General features: G+C 36.3%; 2 protein-coding genes across 5 annotated transcripts; one reads left to right on the forward strand and one right to left on the reverse strand.

The window, feature by feature from the left end:
* Positions 1-322: 322 nt before the first annotated feature.
* Positions 323-19,092, forward strand: LOC135608177 (intermediate cleaving peptidase 55, mitochondrial-like). Of its 3 annotated transcripts, XR_010485444.1 has the most exons (15): positions 323-460; positions 2,090-2,197; positions 5,167-5,430; positions 7,035-7,127; positions 8,693-8,899; positions 11,865-11,968; positions 13,375-13,441; positions 13,528-13,635; positions 15,751-15,843; positions 16,907-16,997; positions 17,228-17,298; positions 17,945-18,000; positions 18,095-18,155; positions 18,223-18,446; positions 18,764-19,092. XR_010485444.1 is itself a non-coding variant. In XM_065100756.1 (14 exons), the coding sequence occupies exons 1-14, from the start codon at positions 431-433 to the stop codon at positions 18,328-18,330; spliced, it is 1,461 nt and encodes a 486-aa protein (XP_064956828.1). In that variant the 5' UTR covers positions 323-430; the 3' UTR covers positions 18,331-19,092. The 3 variants fall into 3 exon arrangements, 2 of the variants coding, with proteins under 2 accessions (XP_064956828.1, XP_064956830.1); XM_065100756.1 differs by having other exon boundaries at positions 18,223-19,092; XM_065100758.1 differs by lacking the exon at positions 2,090-2,197 and having other exon boundaries at positions 359-460; positions 18,223-19,092.
* LOC135608176 (uncharacterized) lies at positions 18,375-26,952 on the reverse strand. 2 transcript variants are annotated; one of them, XM_065100755.1, is made up of 10 exons: positions 26,784-26,952; positions 23,051-23,915; positions 22,179-22,308; positions 21,620-22,080; positions 21,389-21,469; positions 21,149-21,247; positions 19,423-19,578; positions 19,260-19,346; positions 19,089-19,160; positions 18,375-19,020 (listed from the first exon to the last, which is right to left on the reverse strand). In XM_065100755.1, exons 2-10 carry the CDS (start codon positions 23,810-23,812, stop codon positions 18,727-18,729), a joined length of 2,142 nt encoding a protein of 713 aa, XP_064956827.1. In that variant the 5' UTR covers positions 23,813-23,915; positions 26,784-26,952; the 3' UTR covers positions 18,375-18,726. The 2 variants fall into 2 exon arrangements, with proteins under 2 accessions (XP_064956827.1, XP_064956826.1); XM_065100754.1 differs by having other exon boundaries at positions 19,423-19,581.
* Between the last annotated feature and the right edge of the window lie 86 nt (positions 26,953-27,038).

The following is a 27,038-nucleotide window of genomic DNA, read 5'->3' on the forward strand; positions in this document are numbered from 1 at the left end:
ATATTTAGATCGACTGAATTAGGTCTTGATTCTGGGTGGGTGTGTGTGTGTGTTGTATTAGGTCTTGTCACATCATCTTATAATTTTTGTTGCGATAACCTAAATGACGGCATTTGTTTTATTGAAATAATAAAATATAATTGTTTTAATATTAAAAATATCCTTGATGAATATATTTTTAATTTCATATATTGGTTATAAACTATGAGACTAAGCATTTTGATAATACGCATATTATTAAAACGAAAAGGATTTTTTTTTATTGCTTTTGTCATAGAAAATGACAAAAGACACCTTGGTGTCCTGATCAATCAATCATACCTATGGTTCCATTTCAACGGCCAGGATCAGAGCACTCTCGTATATTACATGGCGGAGGGAGGCCAAGCGAGAGTGGAGGGAGCTTTCGAACAATAAACGTTGGCAAGAAATGGCGATGTCGAGCTTTAGAAGAAGGAAGGTAGCCAATCCTCTTGAGAACACTTGAAGCTCTCTCTCTCTCTCTCATGCTGTAATTTCTGCTTCTTTTTCTTTTGTGATTATTTGCAAGATGGGTGGATTTGGAAAATTCTCCAAGATCGGCGCATTTGGCCGTCGTTGGTCAGTCAACCCTCTCGAGAACCCTGCAAGCTATCGTTTGCTTTCTTTTCTTCGGTGCTTCAATCGTCAGTTCCTTCTGTGAGACCGTTTCTTGTTCTTTCGTGATGATCTGCAAGATGGGCGGGGTGGGAAAACCCTCCAAGATAGGTTTTTTTGGCTGTGATCGGTTAGCCAACCTTCTCGAGAACCCTACAAACGTTCGTCTTCTTCTTTTCTTTTGTGATGATTTGTAAGATGGGTGGGTTTGGAAGGCCCTCCAAGATCGGATTATTTGGCCGTCACCGTACAAGCGATTGTTTTCTTTCTTTTTGGTGCTTTAGGGTTTAGGGTTTAGAGTTGTTTCTGTTCGAGCGCTTCTTTTTCTTTTGTGATGATCTGCAATATGGGTAGGTTTGGAAAACCCTCCAAGATCGGATTATTTGGTCGTCATTAGTCAGGCTACCCGTTCGAGAACCCTACAAGCGGTTGTTTTCTGTCTTTGGTGCTTATATTCAGTTCGCTCTGTAAGTGCTCTTCCTTTTCGTTTGTGATGATTTGCAAGATGGGTGGGTTTGGAAAATCCTCACAAGATTGGATTATTGGGGTCATTGTTGGCTAGCCAACCCCCTTAAGAACCCGACAAGCTAATTGTTTTGTTTCTCTTCTTTGGTTCCTTAGGTCTTCAGTTCTTTCTGCAAGGGTGATTCTTTTTCTTTTGTGATGGTTTACCGGATGAAGGATTGGAATCCCCTTCACGGTCGGATTATTTGGGCGTCATTGGTCTCTGAATCCTCTCTAGAACCTACGAGCAATTTCTTTCTTTCCCATCTCGGGTGCCTTGTCTTCAGTTCCTTAGCAAATGTCTGCTTCTTATTCTTTTGTGATGATTTTGCAAGATCGGTGGGTTTGCAAAAGCCTCGGAGATTGGAGTATTTGATCGTCACTTTCTTTAGCTTGAATCCTTTACAAATATGGATTGATATCTCTACGCATAGAGGGTTCCTTCGGCCTTCTCTCCTGCTTTATTGTTAATATTCGGAGCAAAGTTTTGTCTCTGTTATCATCTTCTTTTAATTCTAATTGGCTGGGCACAAACTGTTTCCAGTGCTGTAATCATCATGATTTTCATGCCATATCTCTTAATGCAGGTGGTACTTCTTTGGTTTAATTCAGACCTTTTTGAAATGATAGGTGCCTTTTCTGTAGGAACATAAAATTGATGGCCATTCTTTGGACTATCTTTTGTTCATGAAATGTATTTTGCTTTTAGACTGCTTAGACCATGTCTTCATCTTGCTTTGTTCACTGTTCTTCCCATTCTTCATTATATTTTGCTCCTAGTTTACTTTAAACCGACCATGTCTATTTTCTTCCTAGATAGTGGATCGCTTGAGGTTGTAATGTTAACTGATTGCAAATATTCCTTTTTTTTAGTTGGTCACTAACATTGAGTTTGGGATTCCATACATAATAAGTCTGTGCTAAGGCTATTATTTATTTTTTGTTGAAGGTCATCTTTCAATCTTTATCAAATTTATGTGGTTATGTTGGACGTGTTGCATATGCCACAAAAAGGACTATTGATTTTGGGCAGCCAACTTCACTCTCTCATCCTGAGGTACTGGTTTAAATATGTTCCAACACCTTTTTCCTTTCTTGTTGCACTTTGAGACCTCCAGATATCTCTTATCTAGACACAGTTGCCCACCTGCACCTGAACTATTTGCTGTCTGATCACTAGAATGTTCCTGTCATCACTTTACCGTTTTAAAGTTGAGAAGTTGTAATGTCAATGTTATCTCAGATGTACAAGAACTATCCTATTGTCTATAAATTTGAGTTGCATGAAATAAATGGATTACTTGAAAAGTAAAACAGATATTTTCGATATTGCATGTTCAAGCTAAGAAAATAACAGTACTTAGTTATGCTATGTGGTTTTCATGAACCTTGTTATGGCTTTTCTGTTCCCTTATTGACTTTTAAAATGCATCTGTCCTAGACTCTCATACTAAGATGAACTAAGAAAATCTTTCTGTATAAGTGTCAGTAATTTCTCTGTCATCTTGCCTTAAACTTAGTAAGCCAGAAGTCTACGGCACCTTTAATTAATGTTGAGTCACACTTCATGAACATTTATCATTAATGCAAAATAATATGGAAAATAAATGCTGAAGAACAAGAAAGCAGAAGATGAAGGAAGAAGATAAAGGAGAGTGGGCACTATGTAACTGGTCTTTTTTTGACATTTCCTTTCCTGTGAATCATGTGAAAAAGTGTTTGGTCTATTATTTAAGTGAATTGTGCAAAGCATTTATTCATTAGGGCATAATTACATGTATTATTAAGTTTTTTTATGTGATACAAGATATGTAGAGTTACACATGCACAAATCATGTTCCAGTTTGTTATGATAACAATATGGTCCATCGTATGCAATGCTGCACATATATTATTCACCATCAACATGAAACTACTTGGTACTTTTATTTTGGGAGACATTTCAATTGGTCATGATTGTATGGTATCGTAAGATTAACTGCAGGCCACATTGTGTTGAATTTCTAATCTGGTACATGGATAGGGCACTAAGGATAGTGGTGCCATGGCTTCCTGCGTTGAATGTGAAGGATCCTAGTGAATGAATGGAACTTATTTAGGAAATTAGGGATTATAGTGAAGTAGATTGTAACACCTAGAATAGCATTGGTTGTGGACTATCGTGTGGGATGGCTTATCCGCTCCTCAATCCAGTACAGCTTTTTCTCTAAGGAATTTCTCTATCATGATATGGTAGTGTTTCTATACAGTTAGTTTGTTTGCAAAATAAGGGATACTGGATCAAAACTGTAAGGAAGTCATCATGTTTGAAAATATAAGCAACTTTGATCTCACTTTTCGTAAGATATAACCTAATATCCTAGGAGACTCATGGGTATATCGATCGACACCAAGAAAGAGGGAGGAGGAGAAGCTGAGGCGAAGGAGGAAGCAATGATTGGGTGGGGCTTTTATTTTGGGGTGGGGATGAGGGGGTAGGAGTGGTTGAGGTAGTAGGGAGAGAGCAAGAGGTTATTAAAGAAAAAGGAAAAAATCTATAATAAAATAATGATACTCCCAATTTTGGGGATCAGAATGGGCAATACCACTTGGTCCATGGCCCTTTTTCTTCTCAAATGGTTAATAAATAGTTTGCATGAATTGGCCCGATCGGTTCTTTAAACACCTTGCTTGATATTAATATTAAGATTATAAAGAATATTAGATACATTTCCTATGGTACCCACTATGTAACACTCCGATTAGTCTCATATCGAAAGTGAGCAAGATTAAGATTGACTTATAAGGGTCCAATGAGTGTACTATTATCAACTTCAGCATAAGTATTTGAATAGTAATTTAGGTTAAACGAAATTGATAGACCAATTAGCCCATCAGACCCGAGTTGTGACATTTGGTATCAGAGTTGACCTATTATTTGAGTATGGTGAGGAGGCTCGAGTAGGAAAGAGCTACTCGTGGATGGAGTCAGAGGGACTCGTCATGGGGTGGAGCCACCACTGGGCTACGCCTCATATGCATCATGTTAGGATTTGATTTGGGCTATGTTGGGCCTTGACGAAGACATTAAGCCCTTGGGTGGGGAAAATTGTAATACTCCGATTAGTCTCACATTAGAAGTGGACAAGATTAATATTAACTTATAAGGGCCTGATAAGTGTTATACTATTAACTTTAACCTAAGCATTTTGACCAGTGGTTTAGGTCAAACGAAGTTGACAGGCTAGTTAGCCCATCAGGTCTGGGTCGTGACACACTACCTAGTATACGAAATGGTGTCTGGAACAAGTATGCTGAAGGTATTCGTTATTCTGATCTTTTTTCCAGGTAAAGCACACTCTTGGAAATATGCATCCCATTTGACTCATCCTTCACCAATATTTCCCATAATCTCTTGTCCTGTGATGCATAGTATGGTGGAAAAAGAAACAAGAATGAATATATGATCTCTTGTTACAACTAATGGATAGGAACGTCGAAGTCAAACTAGGAACATGAAAGGTGAAGTATGGAGTAAGGTTAGTAAGATTGGTGCGCCAATTCCAACAAGATTACTGATATAATCATCAATATGAAATATCCTTCCCTTTTCTGGCACTAACTAAAGTATATAGAGTTGCCTGGACTACCACTCATGTGCCTTTGGTTAAAGGAACTAGTCACATAAGCTTATAGTGAGATGCTTGGTCAAGTGGAATCTTTTGCTTTTATTATCCTTCATTTATACTTGTCACTGACTTTTTCATGTCACATGCAGTCTCTAACTCTTGCCTTATTATTTAATGCCATTTAGGCTTACTTGGAAATTTTATTTACTTGTTCTTCAGCATTATAACTATTACCTTTTACTCTTTTTTCTTTTGGAATATGCACCTCATAACGTACCAAGATCAATGGCTAAAATATATCTTTTGCTCCTTTTCCTTGGCATCTCAGACATTTGAGAAAGCTAATTTTCGCTGTAGGTTCTGTTAATATTCTTTATAATATTACTACATTTTGACTTGTTACTCTTGTCTTTCATAGTTAGTGGGTGAAGATGAGATTACACCTGGGATAGCAACTGATGAATATATTTCAAGAAGGAAAAGGCTTCTGGAGTTGCTCCCTGAAAAGAGCTTGGCTATCAATGCTTCTGCCCCTGTGAAAATGATGACAGATGTTGTGCCCTACCCATTTAGACAAGATGCTGATTTTCTTTATCTTACAGGTTGCTTGCAACCTGGTGGTATAGCAGTTCTAAGCGAAGAGTGTGGCCTTTGTATGTTTATGCCAGATCCAGATCCTCACGTAAGCCCCAAGCCTTCATCTCCTGTATCACTTTTTCCGATTTATGGAGTATCTGAACCAGTGATGTCTAAGCTTAATTTTATGGGGTATTTGGAAAAATTCATAGCTTGGTTTTACTATACAAGATTTTCTTGATGATATTTGTTACATTTAAGCGTGATCACAACCCTGTATGTGGATAACATTGCATTTTTGTAATAACCCAAGAAGTAACTCGATGCAGACATTCAGTTATATAGTTAGCTGATGTTCAATCAACATGAAATCATATGTTTGGTATATATATTTTATCATTCTTCTATCAGCTCACAAAAATTATTATGTCTGCTTGGTGCTATTCTCATGCTTTTCACTTGAGTTTTTGTTTCCATTTAAGATTTAAGTGCAATTTGTTTTCCATAAAATTTATGGAAAAGATGAATTATGATCTGTCTTGTTTTCTTTCTGAAAATATTTTATTTTTCTTTTGTAATGTCTTCTTAGAGAAACGACAACATTAACATCACTTAGTACTTGAGTACCTTAGTTCTGATATTTGATGAATCAAGTCCAGGATTGTTGAATATTCTGTCTCCTTGCAGCAAAGTGTTAAATATGTGGATTTTGCAATGCTGGAACTTAGGCTGTTTCATAATTACACATGTTCAGGAGATCTGTATTATTAGGGGCATTACTCTTTTGATGTGTTGCTAACAATTACAATCCTATTTTTGTTTGATGTTTCCAGTACTAAGATATGTAATTAAAACATGTGTCTGTTTCTTGCCTTGCACTACCATATTGTCACGGACTTAGCTGGTTTTGTCTAAGTCGTGCGGCACCCTTGTGTGTCCGTCCGCAAAGGTCAGCCTCCCCGAAGCCTCCCATGGTCCCTTAGGACCCACAAAAGAGAGAATAAGATAGAGAAAACGCCTCACTCGGGATTCACAAGCAAACATCTCCGAAAACACTTCATAGACAATGCACTACCATATTGTCACGGACTTAGCTGGTTTTGTCTAAGTCGTGCGGCACCCTTACGTGTCCGTCCGCAAAGGTCAGCCTCCCCGAAGCCTCCCATGGTCCCTTAGGACCCACAAAAGAGAGAATAAGATAGAGAAAACGCCTCACTCGGGATTCACAAGCAAACATCTCCGAAAACACTTCATAGACAATGCAAATTACAAACAGACTTTACAAGCTCTGAACAGTTGCACAACAAAGGGTAAAATAGTCCATTACAGACCGAAAATCTCTCGCACGTGTCCACATAACACAACCTTTATTTACAAGCCTAAAGCGGCCACCAACCTAACTAAAATGAGACTATTAAGCCTTCGGCCGTCCCTCTACATGCTGTGCAGAGCATGAACATATCAAAAGACACGGACATACATAAGCATTACATCAAACATCCTGTTTAGAAGTTTGTCCGTGACAGTATTTCTACCGGAATTTTATCCTGTACCCATATCTTGTCATCTAGTTATATGGTTCTACTTCAGTATTGTAGTCTGGACATGAGAAATCGTGTCTATGATATAGATAACTACTTGTCTATGAAAAAAATCATTTTATATGTATTCTTCTTTTTCCTACTATCATTTTTTTTCATTGTTTAACAGGATGCAGTTTGGCAAGGTCAAGTTGCCGGAGTGGAAGCAGCCTTGGAATTTTTCAAGGCTGATAAAGCATTTCCACTGAGTGCGATGCACAAGGTTTGTGCTTCATTTTGTGGATGATGTAGATTATAGATTATTGCATCCATGTAATGCCAAACAGTTATGCTAGTTTAGTTTGTATTGTTGGAATCTTTCGTGGGTGTTGGATTGCTATGTTTACTTGTCTGCATGTTCATTGGCCTGACATACTTCTGAGATTGTAGACCTTAAGTTCTCCAGCTATTGTAGCACCTTGTTCTTCAATTTCCCATGTTCATTATCTATTTAACTGGACTATAGACTCATAACGGTTTTTGCTTAACTATTCAACTTAATTTTACCTCAGGAAAAATAAATTGTCCATCTATGCCTGTGAAAGGTTGTCTTTCAGCATGTATGATGCTCTAAAATATAGTTTACAGGTATACTTCTGAATAGGTTTCTAAATGGCAATCGGACCACAATGTACCTACCTATATTTACTAATCTGACAAGGTACTGGTTTCAAACCATAAAGCCCGATATATAATTCTTTATTATTTTATTCAATAGTGTCAGGCAGTACAGGTTGGCGTACCCCTTGTATATCCGTCTTGTAATAGTTTGCTAGGTTTATAAGGTAAATATCGGATATTTGACTGATATTGAGATCATTGCTCTTGAAATCTTTGTACTTCCTTTTTTTGTGCTTATACTTATTGGGACACTCTACTAAGATGTTAAATATTGGTTATTTAAGCAAGAACAGTCTCACATACCTTTTCTGAGACGACTGATGATCCAATATGGTGCAATTTGTTAGGGTTTATGGTACAAAGTATAAACTACAAAGTGTCAATGGATGTACTCTTAAGCCTTGTTCCTCTGGTGTAAGTAAGAGTACAAGTTTAAGAGATATACAAGAAAGATATGAAGAAATAATGCTACGGTAACTGCATGCATATTTATGTAGAGGAGCCTTATTGCCTTGCCTTAGTTTTTATTAACCATGTTAAATTAAGGTTGATTCATCATGTCAGATAGATAATGACACTGAGATAAATGAAAGAAGAAGAGTTGGGAATTTATAGTGGTGAAAATGTATGTCAGTTTGAGAGCATACATTATATACTAAATGTTAATTTTCCTATCATTTTGGCCTGTAGGAGATTGGAGTCTTTGGAACAATTTACTAAGCAATTTTTATGAGTTTCTTTGGTTAAAGTTGTTACACATTCTCCAAATCTCTTTGGAAATGCTTTGTCTCTAACAGGCTTAATTCTCCATAAAGGAATGCAACTTTCTTATATATATATATATATATATATATATATATATGTGTGTGTGTGTGTGTGTGTGTGTGTGTGTGTGTGTGTGTGTGTATGTATATATATATGTATATATATGTGTATATATGTGTATATATATGTGTATATATGTGTATATATATGTGTATATATATGTATATATATGTGTATATATATGTATATATATGTGTATATATATGTATATATATGTGTATATATATGTATATATATATGTATATATATATATGCAAAGATAACATTTATTATTTATGTGCTAATGGTTACCTGTTAACAACCATGTGGGTATGCTTGGCCTTTTTCTATGTATAAGTTCAGATCCTTCCTCAAATGATGAGACAAGCATCGAGATTGTTTCACAATGTAAAGACAGCATCACCATCTTATACAGAGATGGAGCCCTTTATTAAGGCATCTTTCAACAACAAAGTCAAAGATCTTTCAGCCTATACTCATGAATTACAGTGGATAAAGTCTGCGTCTGAACTCAAGTTGATGAGGACTTCTGCATCAATTGCATGTCAGGTGTTTCTTTTCTAATCCCAAATTCATCTTTCAGCAGCTTATGACTGAGATATCAACCTAGCAAAGTTTCTTCTTCTTTTTCTCTTTTACCAAATTTATTTTAGTTTTGTAATCACTTAGTTCAGTAAGGTTATCTGCATTTTCCATTTGACATCTTTTGAGTGATGACATGATTGAGTTGTTTCCTTCATATCTTATGATGCATTAATAGCAAGGATTTGTAATTGCAACATGGCATGTGCTTGCCATGTGTCCAGAGTCACATGGGCACTGGATCAACGCTGCAATATGCCTAGTGCCTGTATGCTACGCCATGGCACAGGAGATGCCCATGTGTCAGTTTTGTGACAGTTGAAATATGCTTTTTATTGATTAATTATTTCTCTAATTATATATGTTTGTATGAATTATCTAACTAGTTTTACCAGGGTCTGCAATTTCGTATATTGGTACTGTATTGGTATTACTGGTACGCACTAAGTTTTGGAAAAATACTGAAAAAACAAAAAAAAAACTGCTCGATACAGGGCATGTACCATCCTGTACGAGGTGGTACTTGTTCAGTATTGTACATTTCGGTGGTGCAAGCCCTGTACCAGGTTGATTTACTTTGGTTCACGTACCGGTATGTTGTCAGGATAAATTCTGCCTATACCATATTATACTGGGGTTGTATTGCAAACCTTGAGTTTTATGAACTGTGGTGATTATTTCTACCTTTCTGTTTGAGAAATAGAAGTACTGCTTTTACATCTATATCAGATCAAGCGTGACAACATGCTTCTAAGAACAAAGTTGCAAAGAATTAGAAAGTGTTTAGTGAATGACACTGAGAATGTTGGCCAAATACAAAAAATATTTTTTTGGGTAATGTGACACTGCTTGTCTTTCATTGAGAAAGTTTTGGAGCACCAAGACTCCTGATTGCTTTGAAATGTCTTACATGCAATATCAAGAAAAGAAACCAATGTGGGGCCAAGCTCATAATATAGAAGTAGGTGGGTTAGAATATATATTATAAAAATAAAATACAATATATTGTATTTTTAAAAAATGCCACTCAGAAATCACTAATGTTCTTTTGACAATTTTAGGAGTAGAGCTAACAAAAACATGGAGAAACATTTTATTATTTGACTGTAACATCTGAGAAGTCCTCCCATATAACATTCTGCTTTACCATTGTGTTACTTTTCAGTAGATGTTGTCTTATCACAATTTTTACAAAATCTTATTTGGAAAATGAGATTTCTATTTGAATTATAACTCCCTTTTGCTCTAAAAATTTACAGACATAATTTTCTTATTTATGTTACAACATGAAGTCATATATTAGCCCAAACATGTGATCACACTAAATATATTTGTGCCAATTAAAGCAAACTTTATACAGTGGGTTTTGGGACAACGACTTCTAAGTTGAATTTGTCCATAACTTGTTGACTGATGCAGCACTTAATTTTTTTCTTTATTTTTTATTTGCTTTATATGTTTTTGTTTAATTCTAACTTCAGCTAAGCAGTTTGTTTCAATCTTGACTCTTCAGAACTTTGTCTTGTTTTTTTCTTTAGCGCTTATGTGTTCCTTCTGCTAGGAACATTGACAAGTTTGATTCATTTGTCTCTTTGCATATGTGACAACACATGGACTTCAAAATCTATTTGAATGTAGAAGCAAATAGGTGATTTTTAAGCTGTCGTACTCTTCCATATTTAAAAAATCTTGTAAATATAATTATTTAAATAAAAATATGATATTAAATTAAGAAAATCTTGTAAAATCACAATATCGCATTAACAAAAAGTCTCAAAATTCAAAATAATAACAATATTTTGAAATAAATAAAATTAACAGTATTAGAAGCAAATTAATATATTATCAATCTAATAAATAAAAACATTGTTACTAGTATATAGTTAGCTGTATACTGTTAATATATTGTTAATAGTATACTATTGAAGTGAGAAGAGTATGAACAAGAGGAAGATCGAGGCTGCTGACTGAGAGCAGCGGGAGCGGGAGCGGCAACGATGAGTGACGACAGCGGTAGCAGCGAGCAGCGGGAGCGACAACAGTGGTAGAGGCAGCGGTAGCAGTGAGCAAGAGCAGCGGGATCGATGGCAGTGGGAGCGGCGAGCAAGGTTAGGGTTGGGAAGTCACGAGAGGAAGGCTGATATCAATGCTTTAGTTGGTTCAATCGAACCAACTAAAGCACCGGAGACCGAACCAGACCTAAAACGTTGGTTCGGTCGCCTGGTTTACCCCGGGCGCTCGCCCGAAGTGCTCGGTGCCTGGGCTCGGGCGAGCGCCCATGCTATACCTCTTTGAAGCGCGCCACTTGGAAATGAAACGAGGCGCTTGGGCCTCGCCTCGCCTCGCCCGAGCGCCTATTGAAATCATTAAACTCACCAATGATGTTACATGTGAGAGTTAGGCATCTTTTATATGTCACTGAGAAATGAAAAAGAAAAAAAATGTCATTTTCTTATATCAAACCTACCAGACTATGGTGTTGTTATTACACTCTACCTTCTATCTGAACAATAAGTGCGGAATACCTGAGCTCAGTGACTTGGATTAAGCATTGACGTTCTCTTTTGCCTCCATAATTTTCTTGTACGATTATTTTATTCAAAAGTTATTTAAAGCATAACTTTTGAAATTTACATCTATTCTCTTTATGAGTAAAATAATTACATTGCTGTCATTTAAATGCCATTCCCAGCATCAGTTGTAGCATAATCTAGTCTCTGGTTGTTTCTAGATGTGAATGGCTATTGTTTTCCATTTTCTATTAGCCATTTCAGAATACATGTATTATAGAATGTTATTATGGTTGTAATAGTTGAATCCTTATCTCATGACTGCTAAGATTGCAGATTGGTCTCCTTGACATTTAATGTTACTTAATATCAAAGCAGATCACCAATGACTGATCAGCATTAATCTTTTCCTGTTTGGCTAGTCTTTGTTGCAAACCATGTTGCTTTCAAGAATATTTCCAGAAGAGAGCAAGTTGTCAGCTAAGGTTGAATATGAGTGCAAGATGAGAGGTGCTCAAAGAATGGCGTAAGCTTTCTTATTGTATAATTACCTAAGTTCCTACCATGCATTCAACATTAGTTTTAGTGATTCTTTAAGGAATAAAAGTTAAGAACTATTTAGGCGATGAGGTTAATTCTGATTGTTTTGTTGCAATGGTTGTTACGTTCATTTAAGCCCCTTAACTTATGTACTTTTTCTCTTGAAATTATCCTTTTCTGTGTTTTGCTCAACAAACATTCATTATCCTGGCTCTTATTATCGAAAATTTTCCTTGTGCATAACTCTAACTAGTTTCTTTTCTGTGGAGTCATCTTTTTTTTAAAATCAGCTATAGGTAAATCATAGATAAAAATTGTTGTAAAAATAATTGTATTCTTGGCAAGTGAGGAACTATTGCTATAAAGTATATATTCTTGTTAGCTAGGAACTACTGTAGGTTTAATCATTTTCATTATAAATGGAGGTATACAAAATTACAAATCAAAGTTTGACTTGTTAAGCAGTTACTGATGTATAAAAAGACTCACAAAGTGAACTTGGAGCTAGTCTGGTGAGTTTCTTTATAGTCAACACATGAATTAGACAAGATCACATCTATCTATAAGTGAATTCTATTGTGGTGGGATCTCTGCATTGCTAAGGAAGAAATCCAGAGAGTCACTAGTAACTGGTTCATCTATTTATCTTAAAAAATATAGCTCATTAATATTAAAAAAGAAAATAAAAACACAGACAGATGGACAATGTAACAATGACCTCTGGGAGCACAATTTAAAATATCTTAGTAAATGAGCAGTAGAAACCGAATTCAAGAAGAAAAGGTGAAGGACTTGAAGATTGTGGAAGACTACATTGCAGTGTCGATGTTAGGATGAAGCTTAAGTTTTATGAATGATTGAATATTTCTGTCAAAATTATTTGGGATTCTAATTTGGTTACGATGTGACGCAACTACAAATTTAAAATTGACAAATTGAAAACGTGGTACTAAAGGTTTTGTAAGATCGCTATGAGATAAATTCTTCAACAGTATTTGAAATGAGGAGTTTTAGAACATTATTCTCAGTTGGATTCTGCTTAGATAAAACAAATAGAATCATTGTTGTATCAGATTATTTGGTCCCAAATGGTTTTCGAGTGTTTCATCATTAAAGCATGAAACACTAGAAACTGAATTTATACTTCTTTTTTCATATTAATTTTTGAATCTGTTTAAATGCAAACATTTAAAAGTTTAATGGTAGATTTAAACCTTTTACTCTAACAGTCCTTTGACTTCTTACTGTATAGTTTGAGCTTTGCATGATACTGGCAACTTTGTTGTTGTATATAATTGGTTTTCACTATTCCATAGTATGTTGTTCCATTTTATTGAACATAACATTCTTAATTGCATTTGTTTTCTTTGAAAATCTTGACTTGACTTGTAGGTTCAATCCTGTAGTTGGTGGGGGTGTCAATGGTAGCGTTATACACTACTCACGAAATGATCAGAATGTAAGAACATTTCATGTCATCTGGTTGACTGAAGATCCCATATATATATGGTAGAACACTTGATTATAATGGCTGAAGCTTGACAGATTAGAGCTGGAGATCTTGTATTAATGGATGTTGGTTGTGAGTTTCATGGTTACTTAAGTGACTTAACCCGCACATGGCCTCCTTGTGGTAGCTTTAGCCCTGCTCAGGTAATTGTTGCACATGTCCTTTCATCTTTTTTCAGTTATTCTTTTGATCCTTTATTCCTGTTTGTTTGTAGCTTTTTAATTTCCTTTTAAGTGATTCTGTGAGTGCCTTATCACTGAATCTTAGGTGAATTAGAAGAATTGAGTTCAAAAGTAAGATAGTGGTTTCTTTTCTCTTAGAAGCCTATAGCAATCTAGTAGGTCTCATCCTGGATGGTTACATTTAAGCCTCAAGTTCAACCTGTGAGGTTTTAGTTCATATCTGCTAATTAGACTTCTAGATATTTGAGAAAATCCCATCTATTTTCTAAGTTTTGCTTTGGTTAATTATTCACCATCAATTTTGAAGAGTAGACGTCAATTTTGATGATGGCCATAAAGAGACCTATCAATGTGGCATATATATTTTTCTTGATTCTGGGTAAATCTCTGTAATCAATTGAAATGATGTTGGTTACACATTTAACTGGTATTATTTTTCTTAGGCCCACTTATCACACCATGGTATAAGGCTATAAGCTAATAGACCCTGATCATTGTTGAATATTTTGAACTTATCTGAAGGACATTGAATGCTGGTTGTGCTGGGTCACTTTTGCTTGTCTATACATTTATTACCTACACTAGCTACACAAGTCTGCTTTTTCTTCGTTACATCTGAGTGCTTCCCGTTGCTTAGGAAAAGACATGAAAATGGTGGTATGATTTTTCTTACCACCATTGCTTAACTTTTACAAAACCTAACTACTAGTCTATTATGTTGTATAAGCTAATATACTCTGATCATTGTTGAATATTTTGAACTTATCTGAAGGACATTGAATGCTGGTTGTGCTGGGTCACTTTTGCTTGTCTATACATTTATTACCTACACTAGCTACAGAAGTCTGCTTTTTCTTCATTACATCTGAGTGCTTCACATTGCTTAGGAAAAGACATGAAAATGGTAAAATAAGGCTTTTCTTAGGCTTTGCATCACACCTTGAAGAAATTTATTTTTCATACATGGAACTGATTTTTATATATAGAACTATTTACATCTTTTAACTTTATATTAATGTTTCATTATGCTTTGAGCAACTTGCATGAGCTCGTTGATTTCTCAATATGGTCAGAGATTCTACACATCATTTGTAAGAAACTGAAAATGTGCGAGTCTTCACATATCAAAGCCTCCTAAGAGTTTGCATGCAATCTTGCTTAATCATGAAAGTCTACAAAATTTGTAATCCAGATTTGTTGCTTATCACTAAGATTGTTCACTTCATTGTGTTTGTCACTCTGTTTGTCATTAAACCTGTAAATCATGCTTTGGATGATGAGAGACCAAGGATACCTATTTCATGACATGGTACAATACCAGTTCTTTGGCAGACCTGTTTGTATTGGCCTGCTTGTTTTCCTGTGGTACAGGCCTATTATTATGAGTATAAACCAATCACATTAGCACAGGTGGGCCTACACAGTTGACATGGAATCAGATCCCTTGTCAATTCTGTAAACTCAGTACTCTAATAGGTTAACACCAGGGCCTGAGTGACCCATAAGAAAGCTTGGGTGTCGGTTATAAAGTTTGGGGAAACTTTTACCATGACAAGCAAAATGTCATTGCCTTGTAGTGTAGGACTGTGGAGCTGCCGAAATGTGGATCTAAATTTGCTCAGGTGCAAGATTGTGGTTCTGTGACAGGTGAGGAATGTTCATGTACCTGCAATAAATTTTATGATTCTGAAGTAATCTTGCTTGTGTACCATAATTATGCTTTTCTACTTGCTGTTCTAGCATTATCCTGGCTCCCCTCTAAACTGCAGTACTAAGCTGTGGCTATTTTGACATATCCTGACTTCAGAGATCCATAAATCATCTTTTGGGCTTGTATATTGTGTTTTCTGAAATTTCCCATGAATCCTGATATACAGAATTCTTTACAGCATTCTTTGTAAAACATCTCAATCAGAAAATTGCGATCTGCTGAGTAATCTACCACCTATGAGAAAGTCACTGATGTTTTCTCTATTCATTTTTAGAATATACTCATGTATGCTGCTCTTGCTGTCTCAGATTAATTTGACAGTTAACATGTATAATACTTCTTAATTCAGTTTTTGGATTGACCAGGAAATATTGTATAGTCTGATTCTGGAGACAAATAAGGAATGCTTGAAGCTATGCAGACCAGGCATCAGCCTTCAGCAAATTCATAATTATTCAGTATGATTCATAACCCTAAATACTTGATTTAACTTTCTCTCTATGTTCTTTTTCAAGCACTGAGGACTCATAAGATGGATTATCAAAGGTTGACTGCCAGTTTTAAAACATTGTTGAATCATTAATGGCCCTTACAATTTAAAGTGCTTTATAACTGTTTCCTTGTTTGATGGGAGAATAGCTGACTTTAACGCTGTCTATAAATGCTAGATCAATTTAGTTTTGGCTACTTTAAAATATTGATGTTTTTGTGATTATTACTGTAGGTTATAGTTATTTTATCTTCCTGTTTTCTTTACACAATTTCTTATTAAACCTCGTCTTGTATTTCTGTCCCTTCTGTAGATGTCTAAGGAAATTGAAGTCTAAGTCTATGTTCTCAGACATTTGTCGTTTGCTGCAATTTGTTCTAGAGATCAGTCTATCTTATATCATCAGAAATTGTCGACAGTTTGCATCTCAATAATCATTTTCTGCGTCTTAATGAACTATAATCTCAGGATCTAGAATTATCTTGGGGTAATATTTTTAAAGACGAGCTGAAACTAACCTGGGTATATATGCAATTTAAGTGGAGCTTCTCCTTGTCCAAGCCATGCAATAGAGCCTAAGTCAAAGTTGGATTTATGAAAGATTCAACAGAATTGTAGGACTTGGTGTAAATTTGATGCCTGCCCTCAAGCTACAAATTGCCTGTCCAAGGAAACTTGAAACATGGAAGTAAATGGCAACAACCAAAGTTTTGTCACTTGGACGTACTTTTTTGTTCTAGACTTTTAGGTAAATCAACATTGATCATAGCACTTTGTTCTTTTTTTTGTATTTATCAGTATTACTAATTGATCATTAGCCATCATCTGTTTCACTTAATTTAGGGATGTCTGCAACTGCTTCATTTTTCACAAGACATGATGCTGCATATTGATGTGATTAATGTACACTTAGCATCAGAGGGTACATTGGTTGCTTGTATCTGCCAGAAATTGTGTTTTGTGGCTTATATAGTAGGTCTTGCTTTGTCTAACACTGTTGTATTAACTTCTCAATGCTGCATGAATTGTAGGTTAAAATGCTCAGGAGAGGACTCAAGGAGATTGGTGTTCTGAATGATGAAGTCAGTTACTTATACCATCAGCTAAATCCAACATCAATAGGTCCTGTCCATATAATATTCTTTCGAGCCTCCCGATTGCTTTTTTTCCAACTAATGTTATGTTGCTACACATGAAGTGAGCAAACTAAAATGGTTTGCATAGTGATTTCATAGCAATCTTTTAATCAAATAGAGCAGATGAGCTTCACTCATCCTTTCGAAGTTTCATCAATTGTTTTTAATCTTCATAAGCATCAAGTGATTATGATTGTTCTCTCATTTATGTGCCAGGTCATTATTTAGGAATGGATATTCACGACTGTGCCATGATTAATAATGACCGTCCTCTGGAGCCTGGTGTTGTAAGTCATAGTCTTAAATTCACCATTTCTGTTTTCTTTTCATTGGTTTGTTTGGAGAGACTAATGATCTTTTTCAAAATTAGTTTTGCTTAAAAACATGTATTGTCAAGAATTTTTTCGTTCAGAAGGAGAAAATAGTAGTCTTTCCATTTTCAACCCCGTAGTCTATCCTGAGTTCTTCCTCTTATTTCATATTGTGTTGGCCAAAGATACAATAAAGAAACATATCTTTTTCCTGTCCTGAAAAGGTCATCCTTGTAAAACATTGTCTCATATCCCTACAGAGGGATGGTCTTCTTCTAAATAAAGAGGCACTTTATCAGTCTCTTGAATGGCAGAATACTGCTAGCAAACCATTGTTTTGAAAAAGTTGCTTTGATTTGATAGCAAACTTGGGACATAGTAAAATTTTAGTTCATGCATTTCTATTTCAATGATTTATATATATCATATTGTCATTTTCCCAAACCATCGGCCTTTGCAAGCGTTAAGTTTGCAAATGAGCCGTTGTCCACTTGAAACTAGATGTCATCCTTAACAAGTTATAGGTATCAGTCTAATGCTCCTTTTCCTAATTTTCCACTTGTTTCCTTGATTGTGTGAAGCCCCAAACTGCTGCATTTTAAATGAGTTTGCAACTTGGCAGGTGATCACAATTGAGCCTGGAGTGTATATCCCTTCATCTTATGAAGGACCAGAGAGGTTTGATCCCAAGTAAACTTAGTGCATGGTTTCCTTGGAATGGATGGATAATACACAGGTATAAAAGCCTAGTCTTTTGATTGGATATACACAGGTACTGTGGCATCGGAATAAGGATTGAAGATGAAGTCCTCATTACCGAAACTGGCCACGAGGTTAGGGATTCAGTTCACTTTGTTGAACCATTCATGTTAAGATGCTTACTGGATCTTTGGAACACAGGTGCTTACTGGATCAATGCCTAAAGAGATTCAACATATTAAGTCTTTGCTGAACTATACACACGGTGAAGCTTCGGAAGCCTCTGACTTGATAACGGCATTTAACTAAGGCGATGCAGAAGATCCCAAGTACCAAAGATCGATTACATGGCGTAGAAAACATCCCCTTATTATTCAAAAACAGATGGAAGCAACTGCGATGCCATTTTGTTCATTGTTCTACAGGTGAGGCAGTATTACCAATCATCTTAAGAGAGCGTCCATAGGAAATATCTGTAACCACGAGACCAAAGTAAATTTGGAAACAAACTAATTAGAGCTGTGACCTGACGGAATCTTTCACATATTTGATGCTTTGCCTTCATGGAAAAAGAAACTTTTTTTTTTTTTGAGCAATTCAATAGTGCCCCGCTATCTAAGAGGGTTTTTGAGCAATTCAATATATAGCCATCAAACTTTTTATTTGGCTGCACTCCGTATATACGTAACCTTGCTGCTGCTGCCCTCACCACTGCTTCTTGCCTTTCTTCTTTTTCTTGAAGCTGCCTTTGGAGCAGCTGCCATTTCCGGGAGAGGGGCTCTCGTTGGATGTGCTGTTGTTGTTGGCTTCAAACATGCCTGACTGCATTGCATTCTGCAACCACTCGAAGAATTCTTCCTCGGTGATGGCCTCTTCGTTGTTGCTTGTCGGCCCACCTCCTCTTGGGCCCGAACCAGATCCCTTGGAGCTAGTTTGCTTTGTTAGACTGGTGTTCACATGAAAACTTGGCTTGTGAGTGTTGGCAGGGCATTTCATTCCCTGAAACAGCATAAGCAGAGTGTTTAGAACAGCCTTTATATTTAAATGCAAATATTCAACAATCTCACCTGACAGATGAACCACTCCGTGACCTCATAAACCTTGCTTTTTGCACACACGTACACTCTTGGTGGATCCACCTGCAACATAATATTGGAATGATATTAAATTTTTTACCAGTCTCTATGCTACTGACCAATAAGCTTTTAAGGACAAGATATCTAAAAAGATCGCAATACCTTCTGCAGCAATCCAAACAAAAGGGGCTGGAAAGACTGTTCAACCCACCCATCACCATCTTTACCTTGGTGGAATTCTTTGCAATCCTATAAACGGAGAGGCACAGGAGATATCAAAAAACTATGTTTATCTCTTTTCAACAATGCAGGACAAACGTATAACCTGACACCATCTTGCTTGGGATTTGGATCTATCTGTGCAAATCCAGACATGGAAATCACTGCATTTCTTGCATGCTATTCTTCTTGCTTCTCCATATGGACCTTCATATTCAGCTTCAGAATGACTAAATCCTGGTCTAAAAATGCCCTGTCCCCCCTTCTGAAAAAAGAATGTTCATAAATATCCTAGAAATACGGACCAGAGGGACTAATAGTTTTAATGGTTCAGAACACTAAACAATAAAAAGCTTAGACAAAAAATAATAATAAAATTTCTACATCCAATGTGCATACTGTTCAAAAAATGTCTTCATCTTAAGCCTTTTCAACAACCATTAAGATAGGCTCTTCAGCACAACCCAAAGTTAAAAATGACTCATGTATTTTGGAGAGAACATTGATGCAAAGATGTTAACTCATCTCATACCAATAAGTACAAAAGCAAAATGAACATACAGTAAATATGAAACACCATAACATTCCTTTACACTCTATGGATATGTGCTACATTCCTCAAAGTAATTTATTTGTTGCCTTAGATCTACAGTACAGCACTCACAACAAGATATTTACTTACCCCAAAGTAATCTAATTTTTTATTAACGATGTATTTTTCATGAGATAATCTCTATGAAACTAATCCAACCTTTAGCAAAAAATGAGAAGAAGCTTAGGATAATCTCCAGAGGAATTGTTCCAAGAAAAAAAAAGATCAACTCAAAATGCTGGCATTAGTTGGGGGTGAAGGAAGCTGAAGGAAGCATTGGAGTGAATAACTTCTATGTTATTTGTCCAAAAAGAAAGATGATTGAATGCAGAAACAGAGATGCAGGAAGTCTTTGGTCATATACTGTAGAAAAGATGGAGTGGTTGAACTTTACCAATGATATTGGCATGATTGAAGAGATTAACTTTCACATTATCAAAGAGGACTACTCAAATCATCCTAAGATCTTCAGTTTTTAAATGATCTTTGTGCTAAAAACATGCTGATAGGTTAATACAACAGGCGTGTTGAACATACAAATGATATTGGCATTCCTACACCCCCCCCACCCTGCCAGTACCAGAACAGCATGACATATGACTGACACAGTCAAGATAAGAACTTGTTACTAAGATTAAAATTCATCACATCCATAAAGATCGAATCTGCAGATAAAATGGACATATCAACAAAAAATAACTCAAATTTCTCCCATCGAGCAAGTCTAGTAAATAACTTGATCAGAAAAGACAATTTGAGAATTGATGAATTCCAGATGTGCTTACAACTTATTAGCATCTTACTAAACACCAGAGAGAAGATAACGTCATTTGTTTTTATAAAGAAAATGACTTTAAAAACGTAAATATATATCAGGCATTGTATAAAATAAACAATAAATTAAGTTTCACATACTGTTTTTCGAAATAAACTTCAATACCTTTTTCCGTTGAGAAATAAACAGGAATTACCAAAGCACAAAGTTCTCATACCAAAATCCATAAATCGTATGGGATAATTTACGCTAAAACCTGCTAAGATGTTATTTTTCAATATAATAAGATAGTTGCAGCATTTATAACAGCATGTATTTTACTGCAGAATCCAATGCAATCTCTCATGTTCAATTAAGTAAAAGAACACATGCCTGGACAAGTATTAAAAAACATAATATACCCAGTGTGCTAATGACTAAATTCAGTAAAAAGCAAAAAGATGAAACTAGAAGTACAAAGACAACCTTTAGGGGAGAATTCTGAAACCTTCGAAAATAATTCAATAACTCTTCCCTCCTCAATTCTTCATCATACGTCTTTCGTTTCAAAGAATCTAACAGAACCTGGTAAGAAAAATAACAATCAAGTGAAGGTTCTTTCCGCATTGGTTCTTTTTCTGCATAGGGGATTGTTATGAGGATAAGCAAGTTGACAATTGTGATGTGAAAAAGAAAAAGAAAAAAGAAAAGGGAAATAATCTTCACCTCGTATGCATTTTGAAGTTTTTTAAATGCATCAGCAGCTTTCTCATTGCCCATATTCTTATCTGGGTGGACAAGCATTGCCTAGAGCCAAGTTTGTAAATTTGTAATGTAATTAGAAGCTAATAAAAATATGCAATATGGTTTAATTGCTAAGTCATATCTTGGAAGTAAGACCACGGAACCAGACACAAGCACCCAGAAACTAAACGCTAATAGTAGAATGACAATCACCTTCTTTCTGTACTCCTTCTTCAGGTAAGAGGCATCTACATTCTCATAGCGAGTCAAACCTAGAGCTGAATAGTGATCAGCACAGTTCAACAATCGAGCAACTTCATCTTCAGAGCTCAGTTCTGCCTCAGTTCCACTGGTTGAAGGAACGCCTGGGCAACGGTCAGCTGGTGTCTCAGAAGAAGACTGAAAAGCATCGTCTCCCAGTGAAGAATGAGAAGATTCCCCAAAGAAATGACCCGCTCGACTCCGTGTTTGCCTAGTATGCTCTGAAGAATCGTTAGATTTGGAATCATTTATGTTATTCTTTAGGATGTGTATAAGAATGTCACTGGATATGAAAGACACATTGAGTCCAAAAAGCAACCCAAGCCACCCTACATAGCATCTAGCACAGTACATAGAATATACTGTAGAGATAAGAAGGGCGACCCGTTCATGGCCAAACATAAATGTAACACCTGCATATGAGACAGCACAGTGAAAATAAATATAGTTAGTTGTTGCAACGATAAAGGCCATATAAACATCAATGTGAGAGAAGCTACTACATAATTACCTGAAAAAAGTGACACAAGCCCTGTTGTCCAAAAGCTGCCATAGAACCATAAAATTCCCATTGCAAGTATGGCCACAACCAAAATTGTGAGTCCAATACCAATGAAAACTATCATTGCAGTAGAAATTACCTGAATCATACAACCAATAAATCAGAAGAAAGTTTGAGTTGCACACGATGAAGGAGCATACAATGCATGCTAAGATTTATGAAAATAGCATACACTATCAAATTCTGTACTTCAAGTAGGAAAAGAAAAGGTAGTACAAATCCTAGCTGCTATCTGTTTTATTTTGACAAAAGGTATTGTCTAGCAATATCTAGAGAAAGAAGATGATACTATTTTAGATAGGAAGAAGCCACTAAAATAGAGAGGCACCCAAAGTAACATAATCAATGGACAGATAAGAAAAAAAAAACATTATTACCAGAAAGACAACATATTTATGCCCATATGAAACACTCGAAGGAACCACACGTGCTGTTATTCTTAACAGTGAAAACATAAATAATCTTCCATAACTCTGATCTTGGTCTAATTTATTTAATTATGAATGACAAAATATGTAGCTTTTCAAACGTGTGAACCTGGTCACTTGGATCCATCAATCAGCACTCGGTGCATATGTCTAGTTGTCGCCAAGCCTGTGTATGGGAACTGGTCGAGTGAAACATGCTTGGCTGTGTGGGTGACAAGTACTAAATCAAATGGCACCAGACAGCCATGTGATGTGCACAGCAATTCTTGTGCCCCACGAAAGAAGAGGAAGGCAGCAAATAAAAACAACATAATGCCGAATAGTATGGCAGTTATCAGTTTATGCACCAGATAACCAAAAAATGAGTCAAAAAGGGGAACAGTTAGGACAAACCATGACTACAAGAATTTTCATGAATCCAATCATTGCAGTAATGGAGAGGATGCTGCACCAAATAGTCGTGAGGAAAGATGTAGTTCCCAACCGTAATAGAGAATCAAGGCCACGAATGCTGCAGTCCAGCCATACCATGGATAGCAGAAAAATTAATTTACCAAGATATAATGTCCATGTCAAAATAATAGGATAGGCATGCCCAACTTTAACACGGGCATAATTATGACTCTTTCGAATGACTGAATTTATCACTTTCAATCGTGGTTTCTGCCGTTCAAGCCATTCAGAAGCTGCTCCTAGAACATACAAGGCCAAAGACCTTAAGTTCCTAGATGCTACTGCTAGGAAAGCTCCATTGTTATTTCCAATGGGCAGGCCATCAAAAAAGTGGCAGAACTTTCCATCATCTCTTTTTTCTTCAAAAGAATTTGATGAAAGGTTACTTTTTGATGGATCTCGTAGACTGCTTGACCTATCTTCTGATCGCAATAAACTTGGGATTTGATCATCTGGTTTCTCTCTAGTAAGAGCACATCCAGATCTCTGCCTGTTCCTTTTACCATTTGCCTTGGTTTTGTTTATCTTCCCTACGGGACTCCTTGGCTGACAAACATTATCAGCATTGTTGGGGTATTCTGTCTCAGGAGTCTTTCCACTCCGCATCTCTGAATTTTCTTTAAATCCATCTGAATCTATGCCTTGTACATCAGCTGTATGACAATTCAGACCATTCCTTTGGTGATTTCCCTTTCGAGCCATGAGAATTATGTTGTCAGTACACAATATAGAGGTATGCCAATGTCTTTGGAAGGCCTAAAAGGGACCTACACATCATGTCATACCCTCATGGAAAGGATAGCACCTACAAGCAAATGACAAAAGCCAGATTAGGAATAACAGAAAGTTGTGTTTGGCGAAGGGTAATAATTGTGAAGTAGATTGGTTTTCATATTATGCAGTTAATTATTGAAAAAAAAGGAAAATAGTAACAAGCTAATGCACAATGATAACTACTTGTAAGAGAGTAACAAACTGAAAAACCTAAAAGGCAGTAGATAGTATCTGAGTTAGCTAGAATAACAGAGCTTGACATACTCCATTTTAGTCCTCACTTCAATTGCATGTGTACACTCATATGAAGAACTCACTACTGAATTATTTACCAATTATGCAACCAGATTACAAAAAGTTCTCAAGTTAAACTACATAGTAAACAGCCTAATAACCACAAACTATTTTCACCAAAGCACTTTTATCCTGAGCTTCTTAACTTCTCAACTTTATGTTCAATTTGACTAGAAATAGTGAGACCACTTTACCTGAATAGTTTATACTCTCCTCTATTCTGGCTATGGAAGCATTAATCAATCAAGAGTAATTCAGGTTCAATTTCCGGACAAGACACAGATTTTGGTTACAAAAGAAACACTTGGGCAAGGTTTAGCAAAACTTCAAAAAAATTAATCAAATGAAAACCAAGTTCAAAGATTTAAGATATTGAGAGAGATAAATATTTATGTAAATGCTGATATATCACAACAAGCGATGGCTTAGATGCTCTGCATGTTACTGGCAAACATGTTGTTCCTTCTCATTCATTTCAGACAGTATAATAAATAAATGTTGACAACAGATCAGATAATGACTTATCAGTTATGTCAATAATATTCCTCATTTAATCTGACAGTCCAGACCCAAATGCTTAGAATGGACAACAATCAGATGAATATCAAGTAACAACATGTAAAAGACAAAGATTAAGGAATTTAAATATGTGAAACATGGCATTTAGATACTCAAAATTCACAACAAAACAAAAAGATAAAATTAATTGATAATAAGAACTTCAATGCTATTTTGTATGAATGCTCCCCAAGCCTCAGGACAATAATAAAATGTATACATATTAAATATCTTGATTCTGTAAATTAATTCTTTTATAATTAAAAATTACTAATAAAATAATTGCAACAAATTCTATTGCACATGCAATACACACGGATACGTAATCCAGAGTTATTAGACTTGAATGCAGCTATAGCATTTGTTGCCTATACTTTAATGTTTCTTCAAACTCAAAGCCAAAGCAGTTAAGAACCAATAAAATTGCTCATAATGCAATGACATCTGCTGCAAATCCTATTGACACTTTATTAACATATTGCAGGAGTCACAAACTCCAACAACTTGCAAATAATAAAATACAATAATCATATTACTTACATCATTTGATTATTCTATTTGATGTTTAAAAATTCATTGTGATAAAGCAGAACTGATTGGACACCCTGTTACATCAATCATGTGTTTGCTGATTGTATAAATCAAGCAAAATGGCTGATCACTAGCTTGCAACCACTCATTAGCAACCTTGTAGATTTAAACATCATCCAAGGTGATGATTTGGCATCGCACCAACAGTACAGCAGAGCAAGTCTTTGAACATTAACCAGTAGAAAGTACATCTACCCATGATTTAATTCTATACCCAAAAATGAGGGCAACAGTATGGCTATTATAAAGCCATGGCAATTCCACAATTCCACCTAGTAATAATAATCTTGGTGTCCCATGGCAGAAACCAGAGCAGAAGCATCACAAAAAAAAGAAGAATGTTTTTGTTTTCTGTCACACACAAATATGCAGCTGGAACTTCAACTCTTCTTGAGGTTGCATACATAAGTGTGATACGTGAAATATACAGAATTTGATATTTGAGAAAACATTAAAATCCTTGACTACTATGTAAATGATTAACATGTTAGTTGACAGGTTAACCTACATGCTGCCGCTGTGTAAATCATGAGATTCATTACAGGTTAACCTAGATGCAGTATGAGGAAATTAACATAAAAAATAGTTTAACTATGTTTTCATTTTTCCTGAAAAATTCTGCTCAAGCGCAATGGGCATCCGACCATTTACTGCATCTAAACATTCGCCAAAAAATGATTTCCATGAAGATCTTATTGGGCCAGTATATATAGCTAAGACAATTGTCATCGATTGCACACCAAGCACTACCCATTGACCATGTAACTAAATGCTCCTCAATCCAGAGATCATATCTTATTAACTTAAACCTAGGTACCATCTCTTTGGCTCTGGATGACCCTCTTAAATCGCTGCACGGTATAATTAAGGGAGAAAGCCTCTTTAGAATATACCAATTGGCAGATAACCAATCTGACCCAGTATCACCATTTGAAGTCTACGAACGACTTCCATTCAGAATGAAATACATGGTTCGACATCAGAAAGGATCAACGGATCAAAAATGTACGAAACCCTATTCAAGAAACTACCCGCATGAATCAAGATGAAAAAAACCCTATCAAGAACCCCGTTCACAGCGCAAACCGGATCAAAAAGAACGAAACCCTAGTCAAGAAACTCGCCACATGGATCGAGATGAACAAAACCCTATTCAAGAACCCCGTGCACAGCTCAAGCCCTATTCAAGAAACTCGCCGGACATCCATCCACACGAAAGAACATTGGAGAAGAACTGAGCCTACGCCGTTCCGCAGTCCTCACCCGAAACCCGGTTCAAGAAAGAGGCGAAACGAACCAATTCGACGCAGAAAGGCAAAAACAAGAGTCGAATTCGATCAGGAAAGTTCGAAATCAATCGAAAGCAAGAAGGGTCGGAACGAGATGTAGAGAAGATGGAATCTTGACGACAAGCCGACCGGCGGCTCCAAAGAAGGGGACGAGAAAGAGGGATTACCTCGCAACGCACGTAGAAGAGGTGATCGGAGAGAAGAATCGCGGATTGAGAGAAGAAGGAAGACGGGATTACGGCCAAGGCTTCCCCACTTCTTCGCCCCGTTCACTCCCCCTCCTCGTTACCCCACCTCGTGGCTTCCACACTGGAGAGAGACGAGAGGCGAGGAGCGACGAATCCACAGTGTTAATCGTGTGACCAAGAAAGGGCTATATATATAACACAGCGACGCACGCGTGTACTGTACGCGCTCAAGTG

Source organism: Musa acuminata, chromosome BXJ2-3 (genome assembly GCF_036884655.1).
Source record: "Musa acuminata AAA Group cultivar baxijiao chromosome BXJ2-3, Cavendish_Baxijiao_AAA, whole genome shotgun sequence".
NCBI classification, from domain to species: domain Eukaryota; kingdom Viridiplantae; phylum Streptophyta; class Magnoliopsida; order Zingiberales; family Musaceae; genus Musa; species Musa acuminata.